Consider the following 24111-nt stretch of genomic DNA (forward strand, 5'->3'; position numbering starts at 1 on the left):
ATACTTTACAGAATGACAGAGGAAAAAAGAAAGAAAGACCTATTGGCCTAGAAATGTAGAGCACAAATAGAGGTTCTAACTAGCAAGTGTTAGAAAATATATTCAAGACCCAGAACTGAAAAAAGTATTTTTGAAATACTGAAATATATATTTTATATTCATTTTTATTATAAATAATTTGTGTGACTGTGTGGGTGAAAATACACACAGAGACATACATGCACATATTCACACATACAGACAAACATACACACACAGAGCCCAGTGCTGTTGGATAACCCTAGATCTCAATTACAGGCTGCCATTAGCCACCCTACATGAGTGCTGGGAATGAACTTGATTCTAATAGAGTTATGTGCTCTTAAGCACTGAACTGTATCTCTGGTCACAAAAGATACTATAAAATAATATGCTCATGAATTAATATTACTTAAAGAAATTTTTAATGCATAAATTTGCCACATCAATGAATCTATTATATTGTATAAACATACTGTATCAGGACAGTGACAAATATTTTCTTCATGGTTATGCATATTCTTATAAAGTCTGGATAATTTTAATTGGGTAGTCAATTATTTTGGCATGTCCTATATTAAATTACACTCTCTTATTTTGTTGTGAAGTACTCCATGTGAAAAAAATCACAAATAACTAAGTTTATTAAGCCAATTAAGCACGTCTTCTAGCTCTCTGATCAAGAGTAGATTCCTGTCTAGGAAATCCAAAGGAGGCCAGGGGTTTACGACAAAATGCAGCAACCTCACCTCTTTCAGGCTAGAAAGTCCTGACAGCGTAAGTTTGATCTTGTGAAACATAACACACGAAATTCCCATAAAGTTACCAAACTGTTTTTATGCCAGGATGCTGTCTCCATAGGAACTGGGGCCCTCTTTTCATGTTTTCAAACATTTGATCAAACAAAGTGAGAAGCTTTTGTTTACTGGCAAATGAAGCTTCCACTGAAAGAGGTAAAGGGTCAAGGCAACTTGGCCTTTTTAAAGTTATTTCAATCCCAATAAAATAAAGATATTTTAGTGTAATTATATTTATAAATTATGCATTTTATTTTATTTTTTATTTTTATTGAGCTCTAAATTTTTTTCTGCTTCCCTCCTTGCCTCTCACCTTCAACCCAAGGTCCCCATGCTTACAATTTACTCTGGAGATCTTGTCTTATTCTACTACCCATGTAGATTAGATCTATGTATGTCTCTCTTAGGATCCTCAAGGTTTTCTAGGTTCTCTGGGATTGTGATTTGTGGGCTGGTTTTCTTTGCTTTATGTTTAAAAACCACTTATGAGTGAGTGCATGTGAAAATTATGCATTTTAATTGGTGGTATCTCGATGGAGTTTTACTCCCATATTGGAAACATTCTAAAAGTAGACCTGGAAATTAGAAAAGTATAAAGGTGAAAGGATAACTACATCTTTCCTGAGACCCTCTCCACACTTCATATGCTATCTCTGGAAGGAAAGGAGTAAAAATACCAATTCATTCCACTCCTGTGATACCTTCACGAGGGACGAACATGACCTGATTCCCCAGGAATTCTGCCTTTCACTAACATTCATTCCATGTCCAGATAATGACTAGAGTGGAGGAAGCTGCAGCTGGCCAATAAATAAATACCTTCAGTCTGTACGGGCAGCCACAGTGGATGACAGCCTCTATGAAATGCTTTAGAAATATCCCATCTCTAAGAATTTAAGACCATGCAGGAAATGCTCCATTAGTCAAAATGACTTTATATTTAAAAGATTTTTTTTTAAAAGTTCATTTATAGCAACATTTTGGCACTGCTTGGTGGTACCTTGATCAACGAACTACATCAGCAGTTTGCAATGGTATAGGTATACATTGAGTGACAGAGGATGGCAGGTGGATGGTGATCATCTGAAGCAGGCTGTCCCTTGCAGGAAGCTAACAAAATGGTTTTTTAAAATATTTTTTAAATATTTATTTATTTATTATGTATACAATATTCTGTCTGTGTGTATGCCTGCAGGCCAGAAGAGGGCACCAGACCCCATTACAGATGGTTGTGAGCCACCATGTGGTTGCTGGGAATTGAACTCAGGACCTTTGGAAGAGCAGGCAATGCTCTTAACCTCTGAGTCATCTCTCCAGCCCAACAAAATGGTTTTGAGCAGTGGCTTGCTTGTCCTTGTCTTCACTGTCCAGATTGAGGTCCTGGTTCATGATAAGCGTAGCTATCTCCTCTTTCCTGAAGTTCATAATGGCATAAAACATCTTGAAGATGGGATCCAAGATGAGCTAGTGGAAGATCTTGCCAATGGCTGTGTAAAAACTAATGGTCTCACCACAGCTGCTTCTTCACTACAGCTTCTAATTTTTGGCTCACTCGGACAGCCCCAGCTTGTCCTCACCTTGATTGCAAATTGGTTACACACATTTGTGCAAACTGCTTCAGAGTAAAGACCCAATCAAGCAGATTAGAGCTGAAGCCCCCAGTGCCAAGGACGAGGTAGTTCGTGATGTTGTCTATAGGCCTGCCCTCTCCCTTAGTGTAGGTGGAGATGATTACGTTGGTATTCTCCAGGATGTACTGGAAGGTCTAGAGGAGGTACTCAGGCTCCAGTTACACAAAAACAGGCAAGATCCTTCTTGTTCATTATCAAAACAGGGCTTAGGCACTCAGCAATTGCCTTTTACAGCACTGTCTTCATCTGCACACCCCTACTCACAAGGCACACAGTTCACTACCAACAGAGCTCCATTGATGATATATAAAAGAGCTGATCGCTCTGAGAAATCCATATGCCCATGGGAGTTAGTGAGATTGAAAAAGTCAGAGTTATCCTTGCTATGCCCAGTGAAATTTCAGTGGGTTTGAACTCAGTTTTCAAAGATAAAATTGTCTACCATTTTTTTAGACATCTTTTCTTGGACATCAATTTACATATCTTCTTTTGGTATTTTTCCTATGAAGAATGCTGATTGATTCCCTTACCAGATATGATATTTTGATGTTAAAGCACACTTTGTTGTACAATGATGTATAATGTATAACACAGACCTAATAACATTAATAACAAATCTCAAAAGACAATATACACTTCATATACACCATAAGACTGTAAGTGCTTCAGACACAAGATCTGTACCTCTTCAGATTTTTCCATGTTGGTCAAATTTGTGCAGAATTTAAGACCATGCAGGAAATGCCCCATTAGTCAAAATGACTTTACATTTAAAAGATTTTTTTAAAGTTCATTTATAGCAACATTTTGGCAAAGAGCTTCCTTTGTCAATCTGAGAGCTGCTGCTAAATAGAAAGATAGTATCTTGAATATAGTTTTCCTATGCCTATGCACTATTGCATCCATCCTGATAGGTGCTAGAAATAAAGGATATAAAAGGCAGGCTTGATGTCTCATAGCTAGGAAAGCAGGTCCATACTTTATTGTGACTGGTTCTCTAGTCCCCATGGAAACAGAGGAAGTATATGACAAAACAGTGTTAAGGATTTTAAATATATGCAGTTGCTATTCAAAACCAGCATTCTGCTTATAGAGGTAATGAGGAGGGAAGCAAGTTTATTCTCAATTCTACACCCAAAGACAATGCTTGGAGAGGTTCTTTTATCCCATGAAATATTTTATTTAGAAAATTCATATAAATGAATGAGAATTAGAGGATAAAAAATAATACCCATGGGCAAAAAGCAGTAAGGAAATATGCTGGGCAGTATGATTTTTATTCAAGGCTATTATCTATACTTCTACATTTTGCTTGGAAGATGCAATTGCCATTCAATTCCTTATTAAAATTCCTGAGAGTCTATATATATTCCTTGTATGCATCCATGTATATTCCTTGTTTCAGTAAGAAATGTATCCCACGACTTCTCTAGGGGGACTAGATCATGACACTGTAGCAAGATAAAAGAAAGGAAAGTGATCCTTCCTTCTTGTGCTTTCTTCTTAGCTCTAAATGCACACTTGTTAGGCTGTAAGAAGATTTCTTATAATTACAAGTGCCCTGATAATATTTTTTGAGGGAGAGCTTGACAAGAGAGAGAAATGATGAGTGTGAATGTAATCAAAGTAGATTTCAAAATCTCAGAAAAATTCTTCATGAAACAACAAAAGATATTGTTTTGCACAATGGATGTATCCTATTAAATTTGTAAAAAAAATTATACTCTAAGAAAATAATTTATTACATGTTTTATGTTTTCAGAAACTCACCACATACTCTGTGAGGTTGATTCAAAGAAAGATAATTATAAGTTAACATCTGAACCTCATAGGTTTGGTTATTTTGTATTACATTACACAACTATTGACAAATTGCAGGGAAGTAACTCTACAATTTAAGAGAAAAGTGTGCCAAAGTCAAAGGGAAGGAAAGGTTTGTGTCTTAAATCCTCATATACTTCTGTTATTATGAGCATCACCAGTGCTGCCACTACTTTGAGGGGGATTAACAACTTCTTCTCCAGCTTGGATAGCCAGAATGGCCCTTTCCCTGCTTTGTATACAGAGAATTGGTTTGAGATGCCAGAGGGATGCATATTGTCACTATATATGACCAGTTCAGGCCTGGCTTCTGATGGTACCAGTGAAGAAACTGTTTTTGGGCCTATAACAGTGTAGAACAGAGATAGGTGTGGAAAACTAAACTGAATGCTGGGAGAACAAAGGCAGAGTCAGGAAGATGCCACATAGATGCCTCTGGGGACAAATGATCCAGAACCTTTCTGGTAAGTCATAGACACATGGTAATACACAGATTAATAGAAATGGGTTTAAATTAAGATGTAAGAGCTAGCCAATAAGAAGCTAGAGCAAATATGCCAAGAAGTGATTTAATTAATACAGTTTCTGTGTGGTTATTACAGAACTGAGCAGCTGGGAACAAACAGATAACCTCCTACAACAAATTGGCAATCCAATGTATGCTAGCTAAATCCACATAAAACCTGAGAAAGCCTGGAACAGAATTCTAGACACAAAAGAACAGAGTTAAGCACAGCTTAAAGCTGTGGCTCATTTAAGATATGTTTTGCTAATTCAGTGGTAGTAAAAGGAAATATAAACCATCAAGTTTCAAAAAGGAGGCTTCCTGGTTTATGTTGGCACTACATACTTTTTTCAGGAGGCTAAGTAATTAAATGCAGTTTGTGAGCAGCATGTTACAAATTGTTTCTTGACATGACATAGACCTGCTGTAGACCTAGAACTGGCATAGTTTGCAAGGCTCACAGATCCAGTGAACAGACCTTGACCATGTAGACTGGGAGGATTCAAAAAGCAAAACACCTTTAGTTTTAGTAATGCCGCTAAGGTGTGCTTCTGGTCTGAAAATAATTACAGATACACAATAAAAACAGATTCATATAAAAAGGAAAGACATCTAAATAGGTCACAGACTTGAGAGAGAAAAGAAAAAGAATATAGAGAGTTATAAAAAGAAGTAAATTGCTTTAGAAGTATAACAATATCTTTAAAGAGTCAGTATAGACAGTCATAGATTAAAGAAATAAAGAAAAATAAGTCATGTACAGATTGAAAATACAGACAGTCTGTGTTATGTATAGTATTGTGTTTTTTTTTTAATTTTTTGATGGTGAAGGAGCTAAGTACAAAGAGACTTTTCATTGTTCAGCCTTTTAAGCTAAACCAACATATATATCATAAAGGTGCCTTGACTTCAAAACATGGGTCTAAGGATATATTGCTTTGAAAAAGAGGTTCTTCTTTTGCTTCTACAGAAGATGAGAACCTATATATTACTTCCAGAGTAATGTAGTTTGATGGACCAAGACACATGAAAGGTCACCAGGAACACTCCCCAAAATTATTCTTCCCCCAACAAAAAGCAGGAAGCAATTTGGAAAGAACCACACAAAATTCCCCAAATATTGTTTATAAATGTTTGTTTTACAGCTGGAGGAGTGGTGGTGCACACCTTTAATCCCAGCACTCAGGAGGCAGAGGCAGGCAGATCTCTGTGAGTTTGAGTCAAGCCTGGTCTACAAGAGCTAGTTCCAGGACAGGCTCCAAAGCTACAGAGAAACCCTGTCTCAAAAAAACCAAAATAAATAAATAGATAGATAGATAGATAGATAGATAGATAGATAGATAGATAGATAGATAGATAAAATGTTTGTTTATATTTAATGGGGGATATATTATAGAGATTTGCATTGGTATAGATCTTGGTTTATTGAAAAAATATTAGGGCAATTTTATTATATCTATATTCTGCTCTTGATTAAGGTATTGTGTTTGTGCAGCTCATTTAAAATTTAATAAGATTATAGGTTAGCCGGGTGGTGGCGTGGTGGGCGCACGCCTTTAATCCCAGCACTCGGGAGGCAGAGGCAGGCGGATCTCTGTGAGTTCGAGGCCAGCCTGGTCTACAAGAGCTAGGTCCAGGACAGGCTCTAAAAAAAAAGCTGCAGAGAAACCCCTGTCTTGAAAACCAAAAAAAAAAAAGAATTATAGGTTAATAGATATCTTTTATAATAGTCAAGCCTATAATCATGTTAGTGAGATTTTTCTAGATGTATAGAGATATATTTCAGTTAGATAGGTATTCTTCAAATCATTTAGAGACCTTCCTAATGTGGCATTTAAAATGTTTTTCAGAACTTAGGACTTTTCTTGACAATGAGACACATCTGCTTCAGTAGCAACAATTACTTCAAGAGGAAGACTCGCACCAAAGAGGCTCCTTATGTTGTTGGTTAGCCATCTGCACAAGAAAACTGCTCTTGCCTGGACTGCTTGAAGTTATGCTGTATGAACTGGACATGTATGACTCACAGAAAAATAACTACTGAACTTGCTTAAGGGTAAAACCATTCTTCGGGTTTCCTGCTCCATTAAAGAGTTTACTAACATTCTTAAGGACACAGAAAAAAAGTGGCTGGTAACTGCCAGTACAGTGGAATTGTCTATAAAATTTCCTTCATTTTGGAAAAGTTTGCTGGATATTATCAGTCTGTAGGGTGAAGATGGATGCTCCAATGATACAGAAAATCTTTGGGACCAGGCAGCAAGATACCTCTGTCAATTCTAGAGTTTTGAAAATTGCTTAGGATGCACTTCCTGTTTACTTAAGTAATATTTAATCCTTCTGGAGTCTTTGATGGAATTCAATAATAAATAATTATAATTATAGTTTTAATAGTATGATAAAAGATAAAGTACATATAAATATTATCACTTGTAATTCTTGCTTGATACCTATTTCATTATATTCAATTTTACAATGTTAAAATTAAAACTTTCATTTTCACTTAGACAGAAATGGGGAGGTGATGTGGGATTCCCCTCCGTTTGCTATGATTACCACTGACTGAAAAAGAAACTGTTTTAGGCCCATAGCTGGGCAGAACAGAGCTAGGCAGGGAATACTAAACTGAATGCTGTGAGAAAGAATACGGAAGTCAGGGAGGATACCATGTAGCCACCACCAGAAACAGACGAGCCAGAATTTTGCCAGTAAACTATGGCCATATGGCAAAACACAGATTAATAGAAATGGGTTAAATTTAGATATAAAGCTAGCCAAAAGAAGCTAGAGCTAATAGGCCAAGCAGTGATTTAATTAATACAGTTTCTGTGTGGTTATTTCAGGGCTGAGCAGCCAGGAAGAAACAAGAAACCACCCACTACAGTGGGTGAGAAAATGGAACAGGACTTGGTGGAGATGCCACTATCAAGGTTATTTTGGGTAAAGTGCATTAAAACTCTCGGTACAGAAAGGTTTACTATAGCAGGTAAAACTGGCTAACTGGCTGTGAGGGTAAATGAAATAAACTAACTCACATAAATATATTTATCATATTTCATTTAATGTTTCTATGCTCCTTGACTCTGCCTTTTTTCTTCCAGGCATTCAGCTTAGTTTTCCTTGCCTACCTAAGTTCTGTCTTGAGCAGGCCTAAGACAGTTTCTTTATTAACCAGTGGTATTCACATCACACAGAGGGAAATCCCACATCAGTTTCCAATTCTTTGCTGTTTCTGTTCTTACTGTGCTTGCTGTTTCCTCCTCCCATTATATCTTCAGTCTATACAACCCACACAAATATTATCAATGGTATCAACATGCATTTCATCATCATAAAAAAGCATGTAGAACTTGACAAAGCAACACTCCAGGAAAAGGTGACATCACCCAGGAAGTTCCACCATCCAAGGGGAAATACTTGACATTCCAAATCATTAGATAGTATCACTATACATTCCTGAACCCTGGACTCTCCCACTACCCTCACCCCAATCTTTAATGTGGTAACTGGCTTTAAGGATGCTCAGACTTGTTTGTCAGTAATGTGGGCATGTTATCTTCCTGTCTTTTTAAAATTCTACGTGGTCTTTTAACAAAGTTAGGGGGTTGAATTTATGTAGATTTGACTATTAGAACAAAGGACAAATGTTATCCCTTTAAGTCCCCATGGTGTGGGGGAATGTGAGGTGGTCATTCAGTTCCCATACACTGCTGAAGTATTTTGGGGTGATTCCTGCTTTGAAGGGGAGAAGAGTCATGACTTTACAATGTTTCTACAGAATTGACAGTGACTGTCCAAAAACTATTTTTCCCAAAGCTCTGCAAAATAGGTCTTCCACAATCTGTCAGCTGATGCTGTATGATACTTATGGCTCCACCATAGAGTGCTAAGTACTGAAAATCACCTTACAATTAGGCCAAGCCTTTTATTCATTTTAGTGCTTTTTGGCATTGATGATGTTTGCAAATTATGCAAATTACTCCCTATCACTGGGCTCCTCAGGAAGGTCTCTGTGCAGATATTTCTTCAAAGCTGTGGTGTATAAAATGATGAGGAGGATTGGAGCCTCAACTCATTGAAGAGTCTTTTTTTCTCATTTTTTATTAAAAATTTCCATCTCCTCCCTTCCTCCTCCCCCTTCCCTCCCCTCCCTCTACCCATACCCTCACTCCACCCCTCTCCAAGACAAAGAGCCATCAGGGTTCCCTTCACTATGTTAAGTCCAAGGTCCTCCCAGCTCCCCCTAAGTCCAGGAAGGTGAACAACTAAACTGACAAGGCTCACAGTGAGCCCGTCCATGCTGTAGAGTTCATGCTCACCATAGAACCTTTCACCTGGCATTGGATGGAGAAAATGACAGAGCCCCACATAGGAGCACCGGACTGAGCTCCCAAGGACCTGATGAGGAGCAAAAGGAGGGAGATCATGAGCAAGGAAGTCAGGACCGTGAGGAGTGCATTACCCATTGAGACGGTGGGACAGATCTAACGGGAGAGACCACCAAGTCCAGTTGGAATGGGACTGATGGAACAGGGGACCAAACCGGACTCTCTGAATGTGGCTGACGGTGGAGGAGGACTGAGAAACCAAGGACAACGGCGATGAGCATTGAAGAGTCTTTTGACTCAGAAAATCATCCTCAGTTTCTGTGGGTTTTTTTTTTTTTCGAGACAGGGTTTCTCTGTAGCTTTGGAGCCTGTCCTGGAACTAGCTCTGTAGACCAGGCTGGTCTCGAACTCACAGAGATCCGCCTGCCTCTGCCTCCCGAGTGCTGGGATTAGAAGCGTGTGCCACCATCGCTTGGCCCTCAGTTTCTGTGTTATCTGATCACAGTAACCTCAAAGGAACTTATCTATGATCAGACTCCTCACTGCTGGGCATAGCTTAGGAAGCCTGTACACTTTCCAATATCCTCTCTGTGGTGTGAATTTGGTCTTGTCATCTGACTCACCAGAAGGAGTAGGATGGCCTGTTATCTTCATTTTCTTTCTTATCTCTGGATCACCAAGATATACCTATGCTTCATTCACATTATTCCAATAAAATGTCATCCAGTGCTATTAGAATTGTTAAGTAAAACACAAATATTTGTATAATAAGACAAATAACATATTCCTGTATGTTATTATATTATATGATACAGGAATGTGTTATTTGTCTGATAATACAAATATTTGTTTTGTGGAGGCACCAATATTTCAGTTGCATTTCTCAAAAAGAATCTTTTCCCTCTCTGGATACATTCTTCTTAGAAGAGATTACCACTTTTCTGCTCTCCCTTTCTATCTCTGTTGCAACAGGATCATCCTTCCTCTTCCCATTTCCCATTCCTTCCCCTAGTTTACCCAGGAGATCTCATCTCTTTCCCCTTCCCAGGGCAATCGATGTATCTCTATTAGAGTCCTCCTTGTTACCTAGTTTCTTTGGGGCTATAGATTTTTGTCTGGTTGTCCTTTGTTTTACATCTAATATTGAGTTATGAGTGAGTACACATTTGTTTGTCTTTCTGGATCTGTGCTGCCTCACTCAGGATTTTTTATTTCAAGTTTTATCTATTTGCCTGCAAATTTCCTGATGTTATAGGGTTTTTTTCCCACTGAGTAATACTCCATTGTGTAAATGTATAAAATTTTCTTTTTCAGTTTTTTGGTTGAGGGACATCTATGTTGTTTTCAGGATCTGGCTGTTATGAGCAATGCTGCTATACATAGTTGAGCAAGTGTCAGTGAGATATGATTGAGATATGATTGAGAATCTTTTGGGTATATGCCCAAGAGTGGTATAGATGGATTTTTAGGTAGATAGATTCCCAATTTCTGAGAAAATGTCATACTTATTTACAAAATAGTTGTAAAATTTGCACTCCCAAAAGCAGTGGAAGGGTGTTCCCCTTAATCCACATCCTTTCCAACATAAGTTGTAATCAGTGTTTTTTATCTTAGCCATTCTGACAGGTATAAGTTGCTATCTCAGAGTTGCTTTGATTTGCATTTTCCTGATGACTAAGGATGTTGAACAATAAGGTTAGGGAGAAACCTGGTGCCAAGGAAACTCTCAGAAATTCACAAGAATGACCCAAGCCAAGATTCTTTAGAAATAGTGGAGAGAGTGCCTGAACCGTCCTTCTCCTGTAATCAGATTGATGACTTCCCTAATTCTCATCATAGAACCTACATCCAATACCTTATAAAAGCAGATGCAAAGATTCACAGCTAAGCACTAGGCTGAGCTCTGATAAAAAAAAATGAAGAGACTACTAAACAACATCAGAAATTAATTTAAAACTCTTGCATCGTTGACTTTCAAGATTAGTTAAATGTTCTTTGTACAAGTGTTTTTCTGAGAAACAAACTTCAGTTATTGTGGGAGTGGAAGATATCAGAATCATGGTTGCACAGAGCTGTAGTCTGGAAACTAGTTAGTCAGGTATTAAGACAGGAAAAATGCTGATACTGAGCCAGGTCATTCACAGTATTTCCAAAGAAAGCTGTGAACTCCCACCATTTCCATGTTGGATTGTAGCAGACCCCAGTTACTTCAGTATAACATTTTCTTAAATTGTTCTAGCATAATTAAAACTTGGGAACAGAAATTGAGATAAAGCCCTCATAAATCCATGAAGCAGCAGAGAGTCTATTGACTGACCCTTCTCCATGCTTTTCTCAATCCATAATCCCACAAAATCAACAGAATTTCCTTCTTTTCTCTGCCTGTCCCTCTCTATCTTATCTCCTTAGTACTCCAATGACCCTATGTCATATCTGGCTGACCCCATCCATTGATTTATGGTTGCTTTATTGGAATAGTGGAATGTCCAGATAAACAATTTTCTCTGACCACTTCAGTCTAATGGAAAATGTGCCTATAGGAAGAAGAAGAGGCAAGGGATGTCTCCAAGAGACAGAAATAAGTGACAGGTGATGGCTAGACAATCATGGCACTTCTCCAGTAATTATGCTGTATTACAAGAAAAACAATAGAAAACCTACAAACTCATAGAAATGAACTACTATTTACTGACTGACTGCTGTTCAAGGTAGAAATAAGGAGAGAAATTAAAGCTTCCCTAGAATACAATGAAAGTAAATTCAGAACATATCCTGATATTGGGAATACCGTGAAAGTGGTGCTAAGAGGAAGTTCAGAGCACTAAGTACCTGAATAATGAAATTATTATCTCATATTACATTATATCTAATGTAACTTAACAGCACACCAGAAACCTGTAGAAACTACTCTCTTTAAATGTTCCCATAACCCTTCAAACTGAAAAGGAAATCAGGAAGTCTAGCCTTAAGGAGCATTTGAAGTCACACTCAAACATCCTGGGGCCAGAACAGAGAAGTATGTGGGGAAGCAGAACAGGGTCTGTTCTTATAACAAACTCTGGAATTGAACCCCCCACTGTGTGTGTTCCCTGTGTGTATGCATGTGTATATGTAGATCATATTCAAAGGGTCACATAAGAGTATCACTCCAGTACATGGGCAGTCTTAGGAAGGACTCATCCATAAAATTATCAAACATAGTAAAATAGTCCAGTTACATATTATTTTTAATAATTTATGAGAACTTCATAAATGGGCTCTACATTTACATCACTCCTTTTTATCTCCCTGTAAATGACTCCCATGTCTCTTTCCCCAAGGGATCTGGTAAAGGCTAAACCAAAAGGCAAGGCTTTTTGGTGTTATTGCTTTGTGAATAAGTGACTGTCCTTTGCTGTAGTTTTTTGCTGTAGCTGAACTCCCTTTCTGTTACATATTTGGGATTTATTTCCCTAGTTCAGAACAGTTTCCCCCTGCCAGGCCTCCATTCCTCTCTCCTAGTTAAGTGCAAAGATCTACCTTTCTGCAATTATCTTTATCAGCAGGCAATTGGTCAGTATTTAGGATCCAGGCATAGAGCATCCCATCTAATATATTCACAGATCTCAAAGGACATAGAATTGTTGCCTGCCCAATTTGCTTTACTGGTTTTACCCATTATCAGAATGGCTGATAACTGCATAGCCCAGAACTGATAGTTTAGACAGTCTGGGTCTCTTTGCTTAGAGTAGTAAGTCTAACTCCAGACCTAGGGCCTTAGGAAACCTACCGCATCTGGTGAATGTGCTATCTGATCAGAGCCATCAGCTTCTCCCTGACCATTTACATAGGTTTCTGGCCTGGTTACTGGTAGCCTCTATGCATACTGGGGGAAAATAAACAGCACTCTGTTTTAAACAATCTTTGTCCTGTTGTAATTTACGAAAATAAAAACTCTTTAGCTCTTTACTAACCACCAAATATTTAATATAACACACTAGCCCTTTCCCTCTAAAATTCCCTCATGATTTTAATCTTCTTCTAACTTTCTCCATTAGGAGTTCACCGGATGTGTACTAGCTACTCGAAGGATCCCCCCCCACTCTCTCTCTCTCTCTCTCTCTCTTCTCTCTCTCTCCTCTCTCTCTCTCTCTCATCGGTGTGGTTTGGTGGTGTGTGATTGTGCTGGTTGTGTTGCTTGTGTTGTAAAAACTCTCATCTGCTTTTCTATGAGGCAAAGAATCTGGCCCTGGAAACTGATAGGGCTGGAGAATTGTTGGTTTTTACGGGTATATATAGCCGAAATATTTTGTAATGGATAGAGTGATGTAGAACTAAGAACAATGTAGAACAAGAAAGAAAAAAATCGGGAGAAAAAGAAACATGATTCTCATGTGAGCAGATTTTCTTTTTTTTTTTACTGTGAAGTTTCATTTATATTTTTATTTTTTTATTTTTCCATTCAAATATTACACTTACTTCCCTCCCCCAATCCCCTCCCACAGTCCCATACCCCCTCCTCCCTCTCTCTCCCTGCTTGAGAGAGGGCAGGGAACCCTGCCCTGTGGAAGTCCAAGGCCCTTCCCCCTACATGCAGGGCCTAGGGAGCTGAGATCCATATAGATTAGGGTCCCAAAAACCCAGAAACATGCCATAAAAAACAAGTCCCCAGTGCCGTTATCAATGGCTTTTCAGTCAGCCCCCATTGTCAGCCACAATCAGATGTTCAGTTTGATCACATGCTCATTCAGACCCGTCCAACTCTATTTGGTGAGCTCCCATTAAGGAACAGGCACCACTGCTTCAGATGGTGGACAGTCCGTGGCAGTCCTGACTTCCTTGATCTTCTCCCTCCTTCCTCCTTTCAACTGGACCTTGCGGAGCTCAGACCGTTGCTATGAGAGGGTCTCTGTTTCTATCTCCATCCATGCTAGACGAAGATTCTATGGTGATGTTCGAGATAATTATCAGGTAATAGTGGGTCGGGCAAGGACAGTTCAGGCACCTCTCCTCTGCTGTCCAAGAACCGAGCAGGGACATCCCTGGGACACCTGGGATCCCCTCTAGCGCCAAGTCTCTTGCAACCCTAAAATGATCGCCTAATGTAGGTATCTTCTTCCCTGCTCCTATATCCGCCTTTTCTCCATCACCACTCTCCTAATCCACCAAGCTCTTGCCGAGTCCTTCCTCGCTCTCCTTCCCTATCTCCGCTCTACACCTTCCTCCAACCTCACCTCATCCCTGCCACCACACTCATGCTCACAACTTTTGCCCAGCAAACTTGTTTGCTTCCAATTTCCAAGAGGATCTATATATGTTTTTCTTTGGATTTACCTTGTTATTTTGCTTCTCTAGGCTTGTGAACTATAGGCTTAATGTCCTTTGTTTACGGCTAAGGTCCACTTATGAGTGAGTACATACCATATTAATCTTTTTGGGTCTGAGTTATCTCACTCAAGATACTGTTTTCTATTTCCATCCATTTGCATGCAAAATTCAAGATGTCATTGTTTTCTACCACTGAGTAGTACTCTAATACATATATATTCAACACTTTCTTTATCCATTCTTCCATTGAGGGGAGTCTAAGTTGTTTCCAGGTTCTGGCTATTACAAATAATGCTGCTATAAACATACTTGAACAGATGCTTTTGTAGCATCTCTTGGGTATATTCCCAGGAGTGGAATTGCTGGATCCTGAGATAGGCTGATTCCCAATTTCCTAATAAACTGCCACACTGATGTCCAATGTGGATACACAAGTTTGCCATCCCACCAGCAATGGATGAGTGTTCCCCCTACTCCACATCCCTCCAGCAAAGGCTATCATTGGTGTTTTCAATTTTAGCCATTCTGACAGGTGTAAGATGGTATCTCAATGTTGTTTTGATTTGCATTTCCCTGATTGCTAAGGAAGCTGAACATGACCTTAAGTGTCTCTTGACCATTTGAACATCTTCTGTTGAGAATTCTTACCGTTCAGTTCAGTGCCACATTTTTAATTGAGTTAAATAGCATTTTGAAGTCTAGTTTCTTGAGTTCTTTAATATTTTGGGAGATCAAACCTTTATCTTTTGCAGGGTTGGTGAAGATCTTCTCCCCATTCAGTAGGATGCCTTTTTGTTCTGAATGACAGTGTCCTTTGCTATTACAGAAGCTTCTTAGTTTTAGGAGGTCCCATTTATACAATGTTGCCCTTATTGTCTGTGCTACTGGGGTTATATGTATTAAGTTGTCTACTGCACCCATGTGTTGCAGTCTACTTCCCATTTTCTCTTCTATCAGGTTTTCTATTGAGGACTTTAATCCATTTGACTTGAGTTTTGTGCATGGTGGATAGATATGGATCTATTTTCATTCTTCTACAGGTTGACATCCAGTTGTGCCAGCACCACTTGTTAAAGATGCTTTTTTTCTTCCATTGTTATACTTTAGCTTCTTTGACAAAAATCAGGTGTGTCATAGGATTGTGGGTTAAAGTCCAGGGTCTTCTATTCAATTCCATTGGTTCAACTTCTCTGTTTTTATGCCAATACCAAGCTATTTTCATTACTGTACCTCTGTAATAGAGTTTGAAGTCAGGGAAGGTAAAGCCTCCAGAAGTTCCTTTATTGTATAGGATTGTTTTGGCTATCCTGGGTTTTTTGTTTTTTCCATATAAAAGTTGATTGTTGTTCTCCTCAAGGTCCATGAAGAATTTTTGTTGGGATTTTGATGGGGATTCATTGAATTTATAGATGGCCTACTTTATTTTTCTTATTTTTTTGGTTTTTTTTATATTTAAAAATTTCCATCTCCTCCCCTCTTCCTCCCCCTTCTCTCCCCTCCCCCCCCATATCCCTCCTCCATCCCTTTTCAGGCCAAGGAGCCAATCAGGTTCCCTACTCTATGTTAAGACCAAGGTCTTCCCAACTCCCCCCGGGTCCAGGAAGGTGATTAACCAAGCTGAGAAGGCTCTCACAGAGCCTGTCCATGCAGAAGAGAGTCAAAGATCAGCGCCTTTGTCCTTGGCTCCTCTGTCAGCCTTCCACCATCGGCCACATTCAGAGAGTCTGGTTTAGTCTCATGTTCCATCAGTCCCAATCCAACTGGAGTTGGCTGATCTGCATTAGTTCTGTCCCACCGTCTCCATGGGTGAATGCACCCCTCAAGGTCCTGACTTTCTTTCTCATGTTCTCCCTCCTTCTGCTCCTCATCAGGGCCTTGGGAGCTCAGTCCGGTGCTCCAATGTGGGGCTTAGTCATTTTCTTCATCTATCGCCAGGTGGAGGTTCTATGGTGATATGCAAGAAATTCATCAGTATGGCTATAGGAATTGGTCTTTTCAGGCTCCCTCTCCTCAGCTGCCCAAGGAACTAACTGGGGGCGTCTCCCTGGAAACCCGGGAACCCCTCTAGGGTCAAGTCTCTTGACAGCCCTCAGGTGGCTCCCTAAATTAAGATATATGCTTCCCTGCTCCCATATCCACCCTTCCTTTATCCCAAGCATCCCATTCCTCCGAGCTCCCCCCATTCTCCCCTTCACACTTTTCTCTCCCCATCTTCCCTTGTCCGTGTCTCACCCCACCCTCAAGTTTCCAATTTTTGCCTGGCGATCGTGTCTACTTCCAATATCCAGGAGGATTGCTATATCTTTTTTGGGGGGTTCACCTTCTTATTATCTTCTCAAGGATCCCGAATTATAGGCTCAATGTCTTTTAATTATGGCTAGAAACCAATTATGAGTGAGTACATCCCATATTCATCTTTTTGGGTCTGGGTTACCTCACTCAGAATAGTGTTTTCTATTTCCATCCATTTGCATGCAAAATTCACATGACAAGGCTGTCCACTCTCTCCTATCTCTTCAATATAGGTGCTTGAAGTTCTAGCAATTGCAATAAGACAACATAAGGGAATCAAGGGGATTCAATTGGAAACAAAGAAGTTAAACTTTCATTATTTGCACATGATATGATAGTGTACAGAAGCGACCCCCACAAACTCCACCAAAAGAACTGCTACAGCTGATAAACTCCTTCAGTAACATGGCAGGCTACAAGATCAGCTCAAAAAATCAGTCGCCCTCCTATACACAAAGGATAAGGAAGCAGAGAGGGAAATCAGAGAAGTATCACTATTCACAATAGCCACAATAGCATAAGATATCTGGGAGTAACTCTAACCAAGGAAGTGAAGGATTTATTTGACACGAAACTTTAAGTCTTTGAAGAAGGAAATTGAAGAGGATACCAGAAAATGGAAGGATCTCCCTTGCTCGTGGATTGGGAGGATCAACATAGTAAAAAGGCAAATCTACCAAAAAGCAATCTATAGATTCAATGCAATCCCCATCAAGGTCCATCAAAATTCTTCACAGATATTGAGAGGACAATAACCAACTTTATATGGAAAAACAAGAAAGAAACCCAGGATAGACAAAAAAACTCTATGATAAATAAAGGTACTTTTGGATGGCATTACCATCCCTGACTTCAAACTCTATTACAGAGCACAGTATTGAAAACAGCTTGGTATTGGCCATAAAAACAGAGAAGTTGGACCCAATGGAATCGTATAGAAGACCCGTGATCTTAAACCACAAACCTACGGAATACTGATTTTTTGATAAAGGAGCCAAAAGTACATAATGGAAGAAAGAGGGCATCTTCAACAAATGGTGCTGGCATAACTGGATTGTCAACCTGTAGAAGAATGAAAAGTAGATCCATATCTATCCAATGCACAAAACTCAAAGTCCAAATGGATTATAAAGACCTCAATATTAATCTGAACACATTGAGCTTGATAGAGGAGGAAAGTGGGAAGTACTCTACCAACAAATGGGCACCAGGAGACTGTTTCCTACGCATAACCCAGCTGCACAGACATTAAGGGCAACATGGCCTTTTTTTTAGAATTGCCATTTTTACTATGTTGATCCTACCCATCCACGAGTGTGCGGAGATCCTTCCATTTTCTGGTGTTCTCTTCAATTCTTTATTCAAAGCCTTAAGTTCTAGTCAAATAGATCTTTTACTTCCTTGGTGTAGAGTAACTGCAAGATACTTTATTCTATTTTGGCTATCATAAAAGGTGAAGTTTCCCTGATTTTCCTCTCTGCCTCTCTATCCTTTGTGTATAGGAGGGCTACTGATTTTTTTTGAGTTGAATCTTGTAACCTGCCACATCACTGAAGGAGTTTATCAGCTGTAGGAGTTCTTCATAAAAGCAGTTGCAATGACTCTTCTGTTTCTATTATGTGAAACACATTAAGGAGTATAGGTATCAGCTCTTCTTGGAAGTTCTGATAAAATTCTGCATTAAAACCGTCTGGTCTGCTGCTTTTTTTGGTTGGAAGGTTTTTTTTATGACAGCTTCTATTTCCTCACGACTTATAGGTCTATTTAAATTGTTTCACCTGTTCATGATTTAATTTTGGTAAATGGTTATTTATCTAAAAACAAGTCCATTTCTTTTACATTTCCAACTTTGTGGATATAAGCTTTTGTCTAGTAAGACCTAATGATTCTCTGAATTCTCCTCAGTGCTCTGTTGATATGTCCCCCTTTTCATTTCTGACCTTGTTTAATTTTAATGTTCTCTCTCTGCCTATTGATTAGTTTGGATAACGATTTCTTAATCTTGTTGACTTTCTCAAAGAACCAGATCTTTGTTTTATTGATTCTTTGGATTGTTTTCTGTGTTTCTATTTTTGTTGATTTCAGCCCTCAGTTTGATATTTCCAGTCTTCTACTCCTCCTGGGTGAGTTTGCTTCTTTTTTTTTCAGAGATTTCAGCTGTGCTGTTTAAGTCTCTAATGTGAGCTTTTTACATTTGTTTAATGTGGGCACTAGAGTATGAACTTTTCCTCTTAACACGGCGGCTTTCATAGCATCTCATAGGTTTGGGTATATTTTATCTTTATTTTTGTTGAATTCAAGGAAGACTTTAATTTCTTTATTTTTTCCCTGACCCGGGGTGGTTCAGTAGTTGACTGTTCAGTTTCAATGAGTTTGTAGGCTTCTCTCGGGTAGAATTATTGTTGAACTCTAACTTTATTCCTTGGTGAATCTGATAAGACACCGGTGGTTACTAATATTTTTTTTGTATCTGTGGAAGTTTGCTTTGTTACTGAGTATGTGGTCAATTTTCAAGAAGGTTCTATGAGATGCTGAGAAGAAGGTATATTCTTTCCTTTTGGATGGAACATTCTATAGATGTCTGTTAAGTCCATTTGATACATTACCTTCATTAGTTCTCTTATTTCTCTGTTAGGTTTCTGTCTGATTAACCTGTTCATTGGTTAGAGAGGAGTGTTGAAGTCTCCTACTATTATTGTGTGGGGTTTGATGTCTGCCTTGAGTTCTAGTAATGTTTCTTTTACATAAGTGGGTGCTTTTATATTAGGGACATAGATATTCAGGATTGAGACTTCATTCTGATAGATTTTTCCTGTAATTAGTATAAAGTGTCCCTTTCCATCTCTTGTGATTGATTTTTAGTTTGAAGTCAACTTTGTAGAAATTAGTATGGCCACACCGGCTTGTTTCTTAGGTCCATTTGCTTGAATAAACCTTTTCCCAACCTTTACTCTGAGTAGATGTCTGTCTTTGTGGTTGAGGTTGTGTTTCTTTTGTAAACAGCAGAATGTTGGATCCTGTTTTCACATCCAATCTCTTTTATGTGCCTTTTATAAGTGAATTGAGTCCATCTATTAATGACCAGTGGTTGTTAACTCCGGTTATTTATTTATTTATTTATTTATTTATTTATTTATTTATTTATTTATTTATTGGTGGTAGAGTGTGTGTGTTTCCCTTCTTTGAGTTGTCTGGTGAAGGGTTGTTAGATGTCTGAGTTACTGTGGGCATTGTTGGGTTCCTTGGTTTGTGATTTTCCTTCTATACTTTCTGTAAGGCTAGATTTGTAGCTAATATTGTTTATTAAATTTGTTTTTATTCTGGAATATCTTGTTTCTCCATTGATGGTGAATGAAATATTGGCTGGGTATAGTAGTCTGGGCTTGTATCCATGGTCTCTTAGTTTCTCAGCACATCTTTCCAAGACCTTCTGGCTTTCATGGTTTCCATAAAGAAGTCAGGTGTAATTCTGATAGGTTTACCTTTATAAGTTTACTTGACCCTTTTTCCTTTGCAGCTCTTAATATTCTTTCTTTATTCTGTATGTTTTGTGTTTTGATTATTATATGGCAAGGGGATTTTTTTTGATCCAGTCTATTTGGTGTTCTGTATGCTTCTTGTAACTTCATAGGAATATTCTTCTTTAGGTTGGAAAAGTTTTCTTCTATAATTTGTTGAATATATTTTCTGGGCCTTTGAGCTGTAATTCTTCTCATTCTTCTACACCTATTTCTTAGGTTTGGTCTTTTTATTGTATCCCAGATTTCTATGGATGTTTTGCGATGAGAATTGTTAGTTTTGCTGTTTTCTTTTGATCAGTGCATTTATTTTTCTCTGTAGTGTCTTCATAATCTGAGATTCTTCTTCTATCTCTTGTATCTGTTGGTTATGCCTGTCTCTGTAGTCCCTGTTCATTTATCCAAATTTCCATATCCAGCTAGCCCTCAGTTTGTGTTTCTTCATTGCCTCCATTTCAGTTTTCAAGGCTTGAACTGTTTTATTACCTGTTTGATTGTTTTTTTCTTGGTTCCTAGGTATATTTTAGGAATTTATTCATTTCTTCAAACTTTTTGTTATTCTTTCATCATTCTTTAAGGGAGTTTTTCATATCCTGCTTAAGGGACCTATCACTTGTCATAAAAGTCTATTTTTTCTACTTCTCTGCATTAGGGTGTTTAAGTCTTCCTATTCGTGTTCACTGGATCTGGGTTTATCATGTTGTTTTTCAGAATTTTGGAGGAATTCTTGCATTGGCGCCTGCCCCTCTCTTCCTTCAAATGCTTTCAGGTGGAACTTCTGGTACAGGATCAGGGCCATTTGCTGGCCAGGGACCTCACAGACAAATGGGTGGGCTTGCTGTGTGCAGGCTCAGTGCTGAAACAAAGGAACTCCTGCGCATTTGCCCTCACTACTTTGTCTGCAGACCCTTAGCCCCAAAGCAGGTGAATTGGGTGATCCTATGACCCCGCCGAAGGGAAGGGAAGCCTGGGAGCAAGCTGGGATGGGATTAGAAGAGAAAGGCAGTCTCTGGGGAGAGAAGCCCCCGCTGAATCGTGAGTAGACTTCTTAACCCTCAGATTTTTAAGCCCCTTTAGTGTATCCCTGGTCTTTCATTGAACAATGAAAGGAGTCTTAAAGCCTAGAACTTTAAGACCCCGTAAACTGGTGCATGTATAGAATTTTAGTTTCCTTTCACTTATTGTGGAGATCTTTTAAATCCTGAGCAGGATCCCTTGAAGCTGGACTTTTAGAACTGCCTTTTTGCTCATCAACATACAAAATATTCAAAGTCAATCATATACTATCCTGATCCAGTTGCTCTGGGTATTTCCCATATTTATGTGGCCTTTTTTAATATTACTCTACTCTCTCTTTGAAGGATGCTTCTAGTATTTTTAAACTTAATATTTTATTTTATAACTGTTTTATACCATTTTTTACTCTATTTTTTAGAGGTTTTCTGTATCTAAACATCTCTAGTACATACTAGAACGTTCTTTGATGACATGAGCCATCCTTAAACATGTCAAATGGCTCTGGTCACAACTTGCAGGCAGTATGTGGGAGACATGACCCCATATGCCACTGTCTGCCAGAGAGGTTGTGAGACTAGGAAGTAATGTCTGGCTCCTTGTTTCTTTGTTTGCAATTTTTAGTTTTGTGAGGTCTTTATGGAAATGTGGCCCAACAATCAGGGTGTACATATGCAACATAATGCTTTCTGTCCCACCACTCAGCTTTTCAAATAAAGATATGGAGACTTCCTATTAATTATGAAAACCCAGCCTATAGCTTATACATGTTCCATCAACTCCTACAATTTAAATAATCCTACTTTTATTAATTGGCCTTTTACCATGTGGCTTTTTTACCTCGTTTTCTGTATGTCTGACTCCTATATCTCTGTGACATTTTCTCAGTGCTTGAATTGTCCCCTTCTATTTCCTATCTCTCCATCTGGAAGTTTGGCAAAAAACCTCCATCCTAGTCATTTGATGTTAGCATTTTATTACACCAGTCAGAGAAATACACCTTCACACAGTGTACAGATATCCCAAATACATTTTATATCATCAAAGGAAAATCCATCAAGATGAAATCCCAATTCTGACATCTATACCACAATAAAATAGCACCTACCTTTGTTAAAAAAGAATATAAATTATTAATGTTTAAATTGCACACCAAATACCACACATTAAGCACTGGAGACTTTAAGATCTGACTTTTAAAAATGAGCAGGTGTGCAGACACAAACTAAAAAGAGTCATAAGGGCACTAACATGTTTTGACTCTAATGGACCCTAACAGATTCTAAAGATCATTTTACCCAAACATAAAAATTTCCTTCTTCTCAGGTCTTCATGGACTTGTCTTCAGATTTGACCACATACTTGGTCATTAAGCCAAATCTCAACAGAAACAAAAGAATTGAAATAACCTCTGTGTGTATCTGGTCACCATGGCATAAAGATGGAATTCAAAGCAACATAAGCCACAGAAAGCCTACAAACCCAAGGAAACTGAACAACTCCCAACTGAATTACTCATGGCTCAAGGAGAAGTAAAGACCTTAAAGACTTTTGAGAATTCAATAAAATTAAAGTACAACATACCCAATTTATGAGACGCAATGAAAGAAGTGCTGAGAGGAAATTTCATAGCACTAAGTGCCTGAATATATAGGTTGGGGAAATCTCATACTAGCAACTTAACAACACACCTAGAACTCGAGAAGAAAAAGAATAAACCACACCGAAGAGGAGTAGACAGCAGGAAATTATCAAACAGAGGGTTGAAATCAATAAAATGGAGACAAAGAGGAAAATGTAATGATTCACTGAACCAAAAATTTGATTCTTTGAAAATATCAAGATAGACAAACACATATCTGAACTAACTAAAAGGTTAAAAAAGAATATCTAAATTAACAAAATCAGAAAAAAGACACATAATAGTCAACACTGAGGAAATCCTGAGAATCATTAGGTCAGACTTCAAAATCATTCATTCAGAATCATTAGGTCAGACTTCAAAATTTTCAAATTGGAAAATTTTAAAGAAATGGAAAGTTTTTTTGATGGATATTACATACCAAAATTAACTCGCCAGATAAACAATTATACAGAAAACATGTTGAAAGTCATGCAGTCTAATTTTGGAAAAGTATTTAATTACTTGTCCAATGAGTTTCTAGATGAGGCAAAAGCCCATGGGGACAGTCTCTTCAGCAAGGACCATTGGAATTTGGTACAGTGTAGAGTACTGCTGGGACCATGTGGCCTTCATATTTAAGATGTTTTGATGTAAATGTTGGGAGAGAATATCTTTCATTTACTGGCTTTTGCCAAAAGTTGACATTGGAGGATATAAAAAAAACCTTGTTTTTCAGTTTGGGAAAACATGCTTTTTTGAAGTATAAATTAAGATGACTGGATATATTGTGGGCCAGCCACTTGTGTGAAACTCATTGGTGGTCCAACAATTCATTTTTCACAACTATGTTCCTTCCCTGTCTCAGAATCCAAACCAGAGCCAATGCCGAATGATGTAAATAATCCCTGAAGAAGTAGATGCAACCATTAAAAGTCTCCCAACCAAATAAACAAACAAACAAACAAAATACCAGAGACAAATGGTCTGACTTAATTCTACCAGAATAAATTGAATCAATACAAATATTAAAAGAAATAATATAGAAACACAAGAGTCACTGCCAAATTCCTTCTATGAAGCTACAGTTACCCTGATAACTAAACCACACAAAGACTCAACCAAGAAAGAGAATTACAGGCAAATCTCACTCATGAACATTGACGCAAAAATTCTCAATAAAATACTGGCAAACCGAATCCAAGAACACATTAGAAAAATTATCCATTATGATCAAGTAGGCTTCATCCCAGAGATGC

At 38.4% G+C, this 24111-nt stretch overlaps 1 protein-coding gene across 1 annotated transcript in view; it reads right to left on the reverse strand.

Annotated features, from left to right (window-relative positions):
• Nucleotides 1-24111, reverse strand: part of LOC119824576 (immunoglobulin lambda-1 light chain-like) — a 432885-nt gene that overhangs the window by 346486 nt on the left and 62288 nt on the right. The window contains exon 3 of the mRNA XM_038344783.1: nucleotides 19301-19305. Within this exon, the coding sequence (XP_038200711.1) occupies nucleotides 19301-19305 (5 nt within the window). The remainder of the gene's footprint in view (nucleotides 1-19300; nucleotides 19306-24111) is intronic.

The sequence above is a fragment of the Arvicola amphibius genome, chromosome 10, assembly GCF_903992535.2.
Source record: "Arvicola amphibius chromosome 10, mArvAmp1.2, whole genome shotgun sequence".
Taxonomy (NCBI): Eukaryota; Metazoa; Chordata; class Mammalia; order Rodentia; family Cricetidae; genus Arvicola; species Arvicola amphibius.